Below are 12,009 nucleotides of genomic sequence, written 5' to 3'. Positions count from 1 at the left end.
ACTGACTCAACCAGTAACACTGATCCATGATCATACTGATCAAACATGAATATTCCCGATGCTCTGATGTCTTTGCATGTACATTTAATGCACATTGAAATGTGGTACAATGTATTTCAAGTCGTTTTTTTTATTGAAATGTGGGAGTTTGTTTTCTACTTTTGGAGATTGTGAGATTCATTTCCTTGTGAAATGTATTTCTCAATGTCAAAATAACCTTTAAGAAACCAATTTAGTAACTATTTGTAACCAGGAGACTCCTCCAGCAAAGAAAGCAATGTCACCCTGGCCATGACCTGCAGAAATCTACATCCTCATCTCATATTCTCTGTAAACACACTGACATAAACACACTGACATAATGTAATGTGCTGAATATAATAACATGTACAGTACAGTTCATATTCTATATGTAATGTTAGAAAAAGTATTACTGCTGATTTTGGTTGTAACTAATGCAATACTCATTTCTGCGCTCCTTTCCTTTCACCTCTCTGTCCCTCTTCCCCAAAACTCTAAACTTGGTGTCTTCACGGAAAACAGAAGGGAGAGATGAAACAACAAACCATTGTATTTTATTCCTGCTGACCTCTCTACCCTGACTCTTTTACTATCACTCCTGTTTCATTGGTCCCACTATTGTTTCACTTTCGAGTTGAAACGGCTCCATCACAGTGCTTTACGTGTCACAGTAGAGGTACATTTAGAATGAAACCGCAAGCTGTTGGAATTTGCAAAACAAATATTTTATGTTATCTTGTTGTAATATAATTTGATTCCTAAAGATCATGTGTTCTACTGTAACACAATGAACTAATATCTGGAAGACATCATATGGACACTGCCTTCTGCAGCGATACGAAGGTGAAAGGTCAGTAGTATGAAGTCTGAGCCAGTGAGGTGAAGGTGAACGGTCGGCACTATGAATTCTGGGCCAAGGAGATAAAGGTGAAAGGTCAGCAATGGTGAAACGCAGAGGGCATCAATGTAATGCCCAACTAAGTGTTGCCAATATAGGGGTACACTGGTGTTACTGTAAACCCTAAACCAGGGCTATTCACCCTACAACCTAAACCCTACACCAGGGCTATTGGCCCTACAACCTAAACCCTACACCAGGGCTATTGGCCCTACAACCTAAACCCTACACCAGGGCTATTCACCCTACAACCTAAACCCTACACCAGGGCTATTGGCCCTACAACCTAAACCCTACACCAGGGCTATTGGCCCTACAACCTAAACCCTACACCAGGGCTATTCACCCCGACAACCTAAACCCTACACCAGGGCTATTCACCCTACAACCTAAACCCTACACCAGGGCTATTCACCCTACAACCTAAACCCTACACCAGGGCTATTCACCCTACAACCTAAACCCTACACCAGGGCTATTCACCCTACAACCTAAACCCTACACCAGGGCTATTCACCCTACAACCTAAACCCTACACCAGGGCTATTCACCCTACAACCTAAACCCTACACCAGGGCTATTCGCCCTACAACCTAAACCCTACACCAGGGCTATTCACCCTACAACCTAAACCCTACACCAGGGCTATTCACCCTACAACCTAAACCCTACACCAGGGCTATTCACCCTACAACCTAAACCCTACACCAGGGCTATTCACCCTACAACCTAAACCCTACACCAGGGCTATTCACCCTACAACCTAAACCCTACACCAGGGCTATTCACCCTACAACCTAAACCCTACACCAGGGCTATTCACCCTACAACCTAAACCCTACACCAGGGCTATTCACCCTACAACCTAAACCCTACACCAGGGCTATTCACCCTACAACCTAAACCCTACACCAGGGCTATTCACCCTACAACCTAAACCCTACACCAGGGCTATTCACCTAACTCCCTCAATCTCAAATGTATTCACCCCCTTGACATTTTCATATTTTGTTGTTACCACATGAAATCAAAATTGAGGTTCCTTTTGCAGATGAACACCAACCAAGTCTAAACCAACATCCCAGTAGCGATTAGCCCATCACTAGGACAGGAGTGAGACCACTATTTACAGTTTATGGTATGAAAGGTCAACTGCATGATGTCACAAGGTTCATTTTACAAGGTTCATTTTGACAAGTCATGATTGTTTGGCTGGGATCAAATAAAATCCTCCATGGTTAAAATAGCAACATTTCCTACAATCAAATGCATTTCAATGTGCTTAACAAGAGAGTAAAATATCAATTAAAAAAAATTGTGAAAAAAACAACAGCATCCTATACAAATGTATGGTTAAAAGAGTGAGTTGTAAGATGAAAATGTCCCAGGTTTGGCAGGGGGTGGGCTGTAGACCATCCTATCAGCCAATCAGGTCTATAGGTTCAGGTTATTTTGTTTGTGTAAACTAGTCGCAATCCCGGGGTTCAAATCATCTCAAGTGATCACTCTCATCTCTTAAACTTCTCTGTACGTTTTAGATATGTCCGGATGATTCGGTCCTATGATTTCAATGGGACTGCCGCCAGAATTCTTAGAACATTGGCATTTGGAAACAGTGGATCGGAAACTAAACCTAAGCATGAATTGCCGTCATCATATCTTGTACAGTTCAGGTAAAAGACACTTATGTGATTTTGTAATCTGGGTGAACTATTCTTTTTAGCCACAGACAAAAAAAAATGACATAGTTTTATGTCATATTTACGCTTTAGAATATGCAAAATTAGATGCGTTCATAGCCCCATTTCTTAGAATGTGGTAGTCTGTCTGGGAACTATTTGAACAAACGAAACGAACGTAAATTCCTGCTATTCAAGGTTGTGAAAGTGAATGGACTTTAATCACCTGGTCTTTTCTGTAAAGCGACATGCATGACCAATCATGGGAGGTACTGATATAAACTTCAATGGAAGCGAAACCTGACAGAGGGAAGCTAAATAATTTTAGGCTTTACTGTCGTAGCTAGCACTGGGCAAGCTCAGATTTCTGAGAACTGCTAAACTAAAAGTGAAAATGGATGTTTCCTGGAATAGATTAACATTTTAGGCGGAGCTTCGGTAAACGGGTTTAAAGGTTTATTCAGGTTTCGTTTCAGATTCAGATGAGTCTAAAGAGAGCGTGGACGCTGTCTGGCTTTTGGATGTACTGTAACCGAATCACCAAGACCTCCACTGGAATACCGATCATGACTAGAAGTATCGAATGTTCGTGATTATTACGACACACTCGGACTCGTTTTGACTAAAAGACGATTCTGCTGTTAAAAGTGCAACTCAGAGAAACTGCATTGCACTCGTTTTACAAAACCGTAAGAATATTTAAACATTATTTTTTTCGATTTAATTCTGTTGGTTTGTTTCCCTAGCCTATATTCTCTCGCTTTGCTTTTGTTTTGCAAGTGTGCAAATGTTGCCAAAATAGTCGCCATTTTACAAACATAATACATAGCGATATTTTAACCCAGACAATGGTGCACACGACCCCTAGACGAAGTAAATTAAAACAAATGTTCGTCCTGACCCGTTCCTTAAGGCACAGCGCTGTTCTCATACCCCTTAGACCGTTCAATGTTCTGCTATTGCACAGAGTTGGATAATCAGGGACACGTTAGGATGCAAAAAGATTTAAAGGGCAGAAATTCCATGAATAAGTAGACTTGATGTGGAGCAGACTTGATTGTACTTTTTGACAGACTTGATATGATATGTATTTTCCAGAGTTTAAACATTCACTGAACGCAGATTAACACATTTAAAAGCTAGGTGATTTTTAGTCTGTGAATTAAAACTGTTGTGCTAGATGAAATAGGTCAACATGATTTTGGGCAGACGCATTATGATTTTGAAACCTGGTACAAACCCTGTACAGGATAGGAGCGTCCTTCAAATTATTATTACATCCAATGTAATGTCAAAACTTGTTTAATGCGAAACCGGTCCTCATTCATTGGACTCTACATGCAAGGGTATTGTAGTAATGAAGTCAGTAGGGATGAAGAGGCAGGTGCTTATTTAAGTTTTAATGCCCTCAACTCTCTGTCAGTTATCTACGTTGAACGGTACGCTGGTACACAACAGTATCTGTTGTTCGGCGATGGTTCGACTTGTTTTGACTGTCCGGTTGGTTCTCACCAGCTGCAGTATCAACCGTTTTAGGGGATGCATTTCCGATTGGGTTTCTCTGGGCAGACAGCCATCCAGACACATATTCATAGTGTTGTCATTCTTGTACATGTGGTTTTAGCTTGAGGCAAGTCTGGGTTGCTCAGACCTTTGTTAACCCTGTGCACTTTCACAGATATCTGAATACTGAGTGACATCATTTCTGTAAGTAGTCATCTAACTGTCCCCCTCCCCCCCCCCCACCAGGATGCCAGCGTATTGTGTAGCGATGGGAGAGGGCTGTCACCGCTCTCCCCTATAGGATGGTAGCTCACAGCACAGTGGATGAACACAACACGAAACCAGCCTCATCTTCATCAGTGCCACCGGCTTCACCTCCCAGGGACACCTCTACCCCCGTCTCAGCCCCGCCTTCCGCCACCTCACTGCAACCGCCTCAGTCCTCTACATCCTCCCCGTCGTCTCGCCTGTCCACCCGGACCCCTGGTCAGCAGCCGTCCAACCACTGCCTGGCGCCCCCACAACAGAACCATAAGACCCACTTCCCAACTTTCCGCTGCGAGAAAGACTTCCTGCATATAACTCGTACGGCCTCCATGTTGGAACGCTCTGGGTTCTACTGGGGGTCCATTGGCGTGGAAGAGGTAAATAACACATCTGGTCTATTAATCATGGAAGTATTCACCTGTCTGAATTATTCATTATTTCTAAGTATTTTAATAATTCCATGGGAAATTGCTAAAATGGATTGAATGCATGTCTTGTTTGAAGCACGTATTGCAGTTCATGTCATTTGACCATTATACTGACCGTCTCTCCTCTTCAGGCTCACCGGCGACTGAAGGACGCGGCCATAGGAGTATTCCTCATTCGGGACAGTCGTCAGAAAGATGTATTCTTTACGCTGTCCTATCGCTCAGTGACTGGTCCAAACAGTGTACGCATCATCTACAAGGGACAGCGCTTCAGCCTTGCGAGTAGTGAGCGCTCCTTCCCGTGCCTCTTTGCGCTGTTGGAATTTTACATCACTTCCCCTAAAAAGAGCTTGAGTGTTCCGTACAGGAAGACCTGTCCGACGCTCCAGGAGCTGTGCAGAAAACAGGTCAACAAGTTGTGCGGCGGCGAGGTGGAGCGAATCGAGAGGGTTCCCGTCAACCCCGTTCTTAAAGACTTCCTGTTAGATTTTCCATACATGATATGACCTCACAGGACACAGCGTTAAGGCGGGGCTCTGGTCTAAAACTTATTTACATCGGGTTGGAACTAACGACCGCCTGGTTGGAACTAACGACCGCCTGGTTGGAACTAACGACCGCCTGGTTGGAACTAACGACCGCCTGGTTGGAACTAACGACCGCCGGGTTGGAACTAACGACCGCCGGGTTGGAACTAACGACCGTCGGGTTGGAACTAACGACCGTCGGGTTGGAACTAACGACCGTCGGGTTGGAACTAACGACCGTCGGGTTGGAACTAACGACCGGCGGGTTGGAACTAACGACCGGCGGGTTGGAACTAACGACCGGCCGGTTGCAAATGCAGATGCCAGTGTCCCAAATTGCACAATTTTTTTTACTAATTGCACAATTTTTACCCAGTGTCATTAGGCATTCTGTGCCAGGGCAGAGGGGACCATATTTGGGTTTGTCTGAGTGGTCCCTGGACAGCTTCACATGTACTAAAATCACAGGTTATCATGCTGCTTCATGTAAGAACCAGCGGGGTGGTTGTGTTGCGGTGCAGGCCACTGAGCATGTGCCCTGGACTGTGTGGTCTAGAATGAGGTTAGGGTTTTGGTTGTGCAATGTTGAGCGGGACCGGAGTCTATGTAGCAAAATAACTGGACTTCTACAGCGCCACTTTACTGTCAATGTTTACAATTGTTATAATGTTTACAATGACCAGGAATGTTTATGCTGCACATTATCACAATACTGTAACTGTGTAAAACTCAATGCTACCCCAGTATCTGCTATGCAGACAGCCACATTTAGGGGTGTTTTAATGCTTATTAAAAAACATGTATTTGTTATTAAATATATATTACAAGGATCATGTTGCATGTGTCTTACTATAATGTAATGTGAGGTCAAACACAGGAGATATCAAAAAACAAGTAAGGTAAATCTACAAAATAACAAGAAGGTATCTATAACACCATCGATAGGAAGTTATTTAGAAAATAACCGTTAAAACAACAAGCTGTTGGTGAAGTGTGTGTGTGTGTGTGTGTGTGTGTCACTGACCTGATTGGGACATGGCACAATTTATTGATCAGACAGGAGGCGTGTGTTTGTGTTGTTGCTATGACAATGCTGAGTTCGAAGGTGACGCACAGAGGTGACTTAAACTGTGGTAGTGAAGGCTGGAAGGGAAATGAGGGAGGTGTGTGTTCTTTGTCTGTGGTTGTTGTACACACTGTGTTTTACACCTGGAAGGAGGTGCAGCAGAGAAATGACGCTAACGTTTCAGACATGCAGAACCCTGTCTTGGGTTCTGCATGTCTGCCTGCTTGTCTTGGGTTTTACCTGTCTGTCAGCCTGTCTTGCTGGGTTCCGTGTGTGTGTGTGTGTGTGTGTGTGTGTGTGTGGTTATTCAGAACTGGTAGCAATGAGTAATAAAGTCAAAAACCTCTTTCATGTAAATCAACCATCAGGTGGTAATATGACAGACGGGAAACGCTTGCACACACAGACACACGCATAAAGAAAGAGACACAAACCACACACGCACACACACACCACACAGACACACACACATACGGAGAGAGACTCAAACCACACACATACACACACCACAAAGACACACACGAGTGATATTATCACTATACAGAGTAATGCTGAACAATTCTAAGAACTTGTAGCTTTACATGGAATGTATTCCCATGTGTGTGTGAGGGTTTCCATTGCATTTAATGTTAGTGAGGTGATAAGAGTTTCGGTTATCTCACATTTGTGAGTGATTGATGTAGACCTCCACATACAATCATTGGTATCATGGTAATCATTATTTAGCATAAAATAGGATTCAAACATTAAAAGGAATATTAAGGTTATATGTATTTATAGCACAAGCATTTTGTCACAGTCTTAGTACACAATGTGTAGAGGGCAACTTGAATTGACTTAAACAGACCGATATCATGAAATGATAATGGGAGCTCTACTGATTTCATTGCAGCCTTCGACTTTTCTGAAAACTCAGTTGTTCATTAACTAATAGAACTTCAACAGCAGGCTGTCTTATGTCAAATGAGGAAACGGAGTCCCACAGGGCAGTTGCCTTGGCCCTTTGCTTTCCTGTATTTCTACACGTCTTCCCACTCGTCTAACAGGAAGCTACAATGGTGAAGTGTGTGGATGACTCCACTCAACTTGTCAGCACACAAAACAGTGTGACTCACTGAGACGCCACACAAAGAGTTACAGTCAGTATTCTACAATGGGTGATTAATAGCTAAATGTTCATACATACATCAAGAACTGACAATTATATTTGGAAGAGCTTAATGTTTCACCTAGCTCTATTAGAACCTGTGCACTTACTGTATAGTGCTCTGCCTAAGAGTGTCTGCAAAACTTCTAAAGTGTCAAATGGTTGAGTAGTTTTGGCTAAATGGAAGAGCCATTTTTATGTTTAGGTGTAATATACAGCTCCGGAAAAAATTAAGAGACCACTGCACCTTTTTCTTTCCTTTCCAAAAAAGTTGAAAAGGAGAGTCTTGAGTGAGAAACAAAAGCGTGCAATTTGCAATGGTCTCTTAGTTTTAACCCTTCTCTTCCTCACTCAAAACCTTCCTTTTTGACTTTTTTGGAAAGGAATGGAAAAAGGTGTAGTGCTCTCCAGACGTCTTCAGGAGCTGTATGTGTGTTGGAGAATACATACTGTGCCCTTGGAAGGTATTCAGACCCCCTCAATCTCTCCAAATGTTTGTGTGACAGACTTAATCCACAAACAATAACCCATAATGACAAAAATATATAATAAAAAAAAAAGATTTGTGCCAATTTATTGTAATAAAAAAACTGAAATATCTCATGTATTCAGACCCTTTGCCATGACCCTCCAAATTAAGCTGTGTCCCATGAATCCTTGAAATGTCTTTACATTTTGATTGGAAACCACCTGTGGGAAATTCAATTGACTTGACATGATTTAGAAAGGCACACACACGTCTACATAAGGTTCCACACTTCACAGTCATGTCAGAACGAAAACCATGAAGTCCAAGGAAGAAGTTTGAAACCACCAAAACTCTTCCAATAGCTGGCTGCCCAGCCCAAATAAGTTGAGCAGGCAAGAATGGCCTTGTTCAAGAACCCAATGGCCACTAACTGAGATAAGAGAACAATTTCTGTGGTACTCCATCAATCAGACTGTTATGGTAGAGTGGTTAGCTGGAAGCCACTCCTGAGTAAAAAAGGCATATGACACATCGCTTGAAGGACTCTGAGAACATGGGGGAGAAGATTCTCTGGTCTGATGAAACCAACATTTTATTAGTAGGCCTGAATGCCAGGCGCTACAACTGGTGAAAATAAGCTACCACTCATCACCTGGTTACTATTCCCTACAGCGAATCATGGTGGTGGGAGCACGATTCATGATAACATCCCTCAAAAAACGCGTCTCAGGAAGCCAATGCCACGGATTTGCGTGTATTTTATGTAATTAGAAAACAACAAAAAACGCTGATCGAACTGAAAAACTTTTTTTCTGGCTCTATCATTTTCCCACACAATGAATCATTTACCTGGCAGACTTACTCAATGTATACATATCCACTGTAACCCAACGCAGTTTCACTTTGACAATACAAACTCATTGTATTGTTTTGCGCTTTCTACCAAGTGGGCCTATTTAGCCTCCATCTAATCTACAACGGTAATGAACTGTGATACACCGGTAGTTCATTCATTTCAAATGGAATGCTGCGTTTGGCTTGCAGCATTGTAGTGCAGAAACAGTTGCAGAACGTTTGGCCTTGTGTATGTGTTGTATTTATCCAACGTGGGCCTCAAATTGTATGCGTGAAAGTAGGGCAGGAGTCGTTGCAAACAGTGAAGGTCAAATTTCTTTTGCACATACAACTTTTTCTTATAAAGGATCTTAACATATTATTGGGGTAATTCACTAACTACAAAATGAATAGTACATATGTCACCAAATTTATTTTGCAAGCATATCACATTTCACAGCCTATAATATAATTTCCCTCTAAAAATGTAAAGCTTGGAGGTTATTACAATACTAAATAGTGTAGATAGTATTGATAGGCTCATTCAACAATGAGACCACCTGCTGAGATCGTGAAAACAGGTTGGCGACTTTCACCGACTGATTGATGAGCTTCGGCTTTTACAGCAGAAGAGGAATTTCGTAGCTACTTTGGTCTGGACAAAGGCCAATACATGGTAGGACCATGGACCAAAATGGAGACCAAGTAGCACGATTTAATTTGTCAAGTTGAACGCCTGGTCATTTGTCTCAGATTTTTTGTGTTTAATACTGTAACTGAAATTAGGAACTAAACAATCTAAAGTAAAGGGCTTGTAATAAAGCCCATATTATGTAACCTGCTTTCACAGTCTTTATTAGATGCTGCTAGCTTGCCAATAATTGGTACCGTACGTACAGTTAAGCCCAAAGGTATTCATACCCATGCAGAATTTTGAGCCATAGTGAATTTTTATTTGACCAATAGGTTTCTTCTGGCTGGAAATAACAAACAAGAGACAAAGCACGGTAAGACATTGTGCTGGAGATGCTGGAGAAAAACTATTTCAGTTTTACAAAAAATGCCATGTCCAACATTATCCATGTCCAACATTATCCATATCCCTTGAAATTGTTGCAAATTATTGAGAAAATGCTTCTATACTATTTAAAATAGTCTTGTAATTTCCACCATGAGAGACCATTCTAATCACAAATAAATTGAGAACAGCAGAACAGCAGTAGTTCTCTAGTCAGTTACTAGTCAACTGCAAGTCATGGCTAAAAACAGAAATAGTTGTACTGTATGTTTTCACTCCACGATGTCCATCGCGTTTCTGGCATTGTCAATGACATCCTGTTTAAGTTTTCAGTGCTTTCGCGAGTTGCCAGATAAACCATTCTGTGTTGCTCTTCACCTCGACTTAATCACGAACTAGCAACTCCCTTATCTTGTTAAGAGAACCTGGATATGTTTAAGGAACCCAGAATTTTGTATTTTTCTGGAAGACCCCTCTGAAGTGCCAGTTGCGGTTGCAGTACCAAGCAGTGAGCCTATCTACCTGATCTCAGTGATGAAGCTGAAAACCTTTTTGAGGTCTGAGGAGCCAAGCCAAATATTTTTAGCCTCTTAAAGATGATACATTCTGGGATTTAAAACCCCCGGTCATAAAAGTAGAGTAAAAAAACAAAAAACAGGGCCCGGAAGAATGTGTATACTATGCCGATATGAGCATGTCCTCAAAACCACACTTTCAGACTTGAAATGTTGTGGCTGACTGAGCAATGACTGATTCTACTTATAGATCATGCACGTAGAAACAACATAAAACACGCCCAGCCCAAATTGGGATTATTTTATTTTCAAAAGTCCCCAACCACATTACCACATTGGTTTATTGGTGACGTAGCCCCCAAATAACTTAAAGGTCTTCACCCGTTCCACTTTAGTCCTGTCACTGTGGATGAGTGGCTTTACAGCACTCTTTTGAGTTCCACAATCAGCTCCTTTCTCTTGCTGACATAGAGGGGAAGGCTGCCCATGACCACGCAGTGTTTCCCAATCCTGGTCCTCAGGACCCAAAGTGGTGCATGTTTTTGTTTATGTCCTAGCACTCACACACCTGAGACCCTGATGATAGGTCGATTACATAAATCAAGATTTAAAAGAGTTGTGGGAGTGCAGTCCCTCACTAGCCTTTCAGTTGAGTTATGTACCGGAGGCTTGCGCACACCCACATACTTGAGATTGTTTATCTTGACAGTTACAGAACTATAGAAGCCATTGTTCTCTTGGTCATGTTGTCTGTGTGGCATTTCTGAGGATACACACCCTGGGCCATGTCGCTGTGGTTGGCCTGTATGCTGTTTCAAAATGGGATTTCCCTGAGGTTATATACACCACTAAAGCCATTACCACTGTCTACTCATCTCTATGCCACCACCATTTAGAATTCCACTCCAGAACAGTATGTATCTATGTATACACACGTACACTGACGAGCCAAAACATTATGACCACCTGCCTAATATGCTGTTGGTCCTTCGCATGCTGCCAAAACAGCGCCGACACACAGAGGCATGGACTCTACCAGACCCCTGAAGGTGTCCTGTGGTATCTAGCACCAAGACATTAGCAGCAGATCCTCCAAGTCCTATAAGTTGTAAAAGTACAGCCGCCGTGTCTCAGACTTCGTCCAGCACAATCGAACTGAGTTCTGGAGAATTTGGAGTCCAGGACAACACTTTGAACTCTTCATCCTGTTCCTCAAACCATTCCTGAACAATGTGTGCAGTGTGGCAGGACGTATTATCCTGCTGAAAGATGCCACTGCCATCAGGGAATACCATTGCCAGGAAGGGGTCTGCAATGATGTAAAGGTAGGAGGTACGTGTCAAATTGACATCCACATGAATGCCTGGACCCAGGGTTTCCCAGTAGAACACTGCTGTGTCCTACCATACGGTCTAGTACTATTTGTCCTGTGTCCTACCATACGGTCTGGTACTATTTCCTTTGTCCTACCATACGGTCTAGTACTATTTGTCCTGTGTCCTACCATACGGTCTAGTACTATTTGTCCGGTGTCCTACCATACGGTCTAGTACTATTTGTCCGGTGTCCTACCATACGGTCTAGTACTATTTCCTTTGTCCTACCATACGGTCTAGTACTATTTGTCCGGTGTCCTA

At 42.5% G+C, this 12,009-nt stretch overlaps 1 protein-coding gene across 2 annotated transcripts; it reads left to right on the top strand.

Moving 5' to 3' along the window:
- The first annotated feature begins 2,413 nt into the window (after nucleotides 1-2,413).
- socs1a (suppressor of cytokine signaling 1a) lies at nucleotides 2,414-6,153 on the top strand. Of its 2 annotated transcripts, none has more exons than XM_010865943.5 (3): nucleotides 2,414-2,592; nucleotides 4,348-4,745; nucleotides 4,928-6,153. In XM_010865943.5, the coding sequence occupies exons 2-3, from the start codon at nucleotides 4,404-4,406 to the stop codon at nucleotides 5,300-5,302; spliced, it is 717 nt and encodes a 238-aa protein (XP_010864245.3). In that variant the 5' UTR covers nucleotides 2,414-2,592; nucleotides 4,348-4,403; the 3' UTR covers nucleotides 5,303-6,153. The 2 variants fall into 2 exon arrangements, with proteins under 2 accessions (XP_010864245.3, XP_010864244.3); XM_010865942.5 differs by lacking the exon at nucleotides 2,414-2,592 and adding an exon at nucleotides 2,877-3,287.
- The last annotated feature ends 5,856 nt before the right edge of the window (nucleotides 6,154-12,009 follow it).

Source organism: Esox lucius, chromosome 11 (assembly GCF_011004845.1).
Source record: "Esox lucius isolate fEsoLuc1 chromosome 11, fEsoLuc1.pri, whole genome shotgun sequence".
Taxonomy (NCBI): Eukaryota; Metazoa; Chordata; class Actinopteri; order Esociformes; family Esocidae; genus Esox; species Esox lucius.
The sequence above is the reverse complement of the archived record's forward strand: the minus strand, read 5'-3'. Positions and strand labels throughout refer to the sequence as shown.

What these genes read in the sequence shown, in the direction of transcription:
- socs1a (XM_010865943.5), top strand. Translation starts at nt 4,404, where the DNA reads ATGGTAGCTCACAGCACAGTGGATGAACACAACACGAAACCAGCCTCA. An exon ending in GGTCCATTGGCGTGGAAGAG is followed by an intron (nt 4,746 to 4,927) that starts GTAAATAACACA and finishes TCTCCTCTTCAG; the next exon opens with GCTCACCGGCGACTGAAGGA.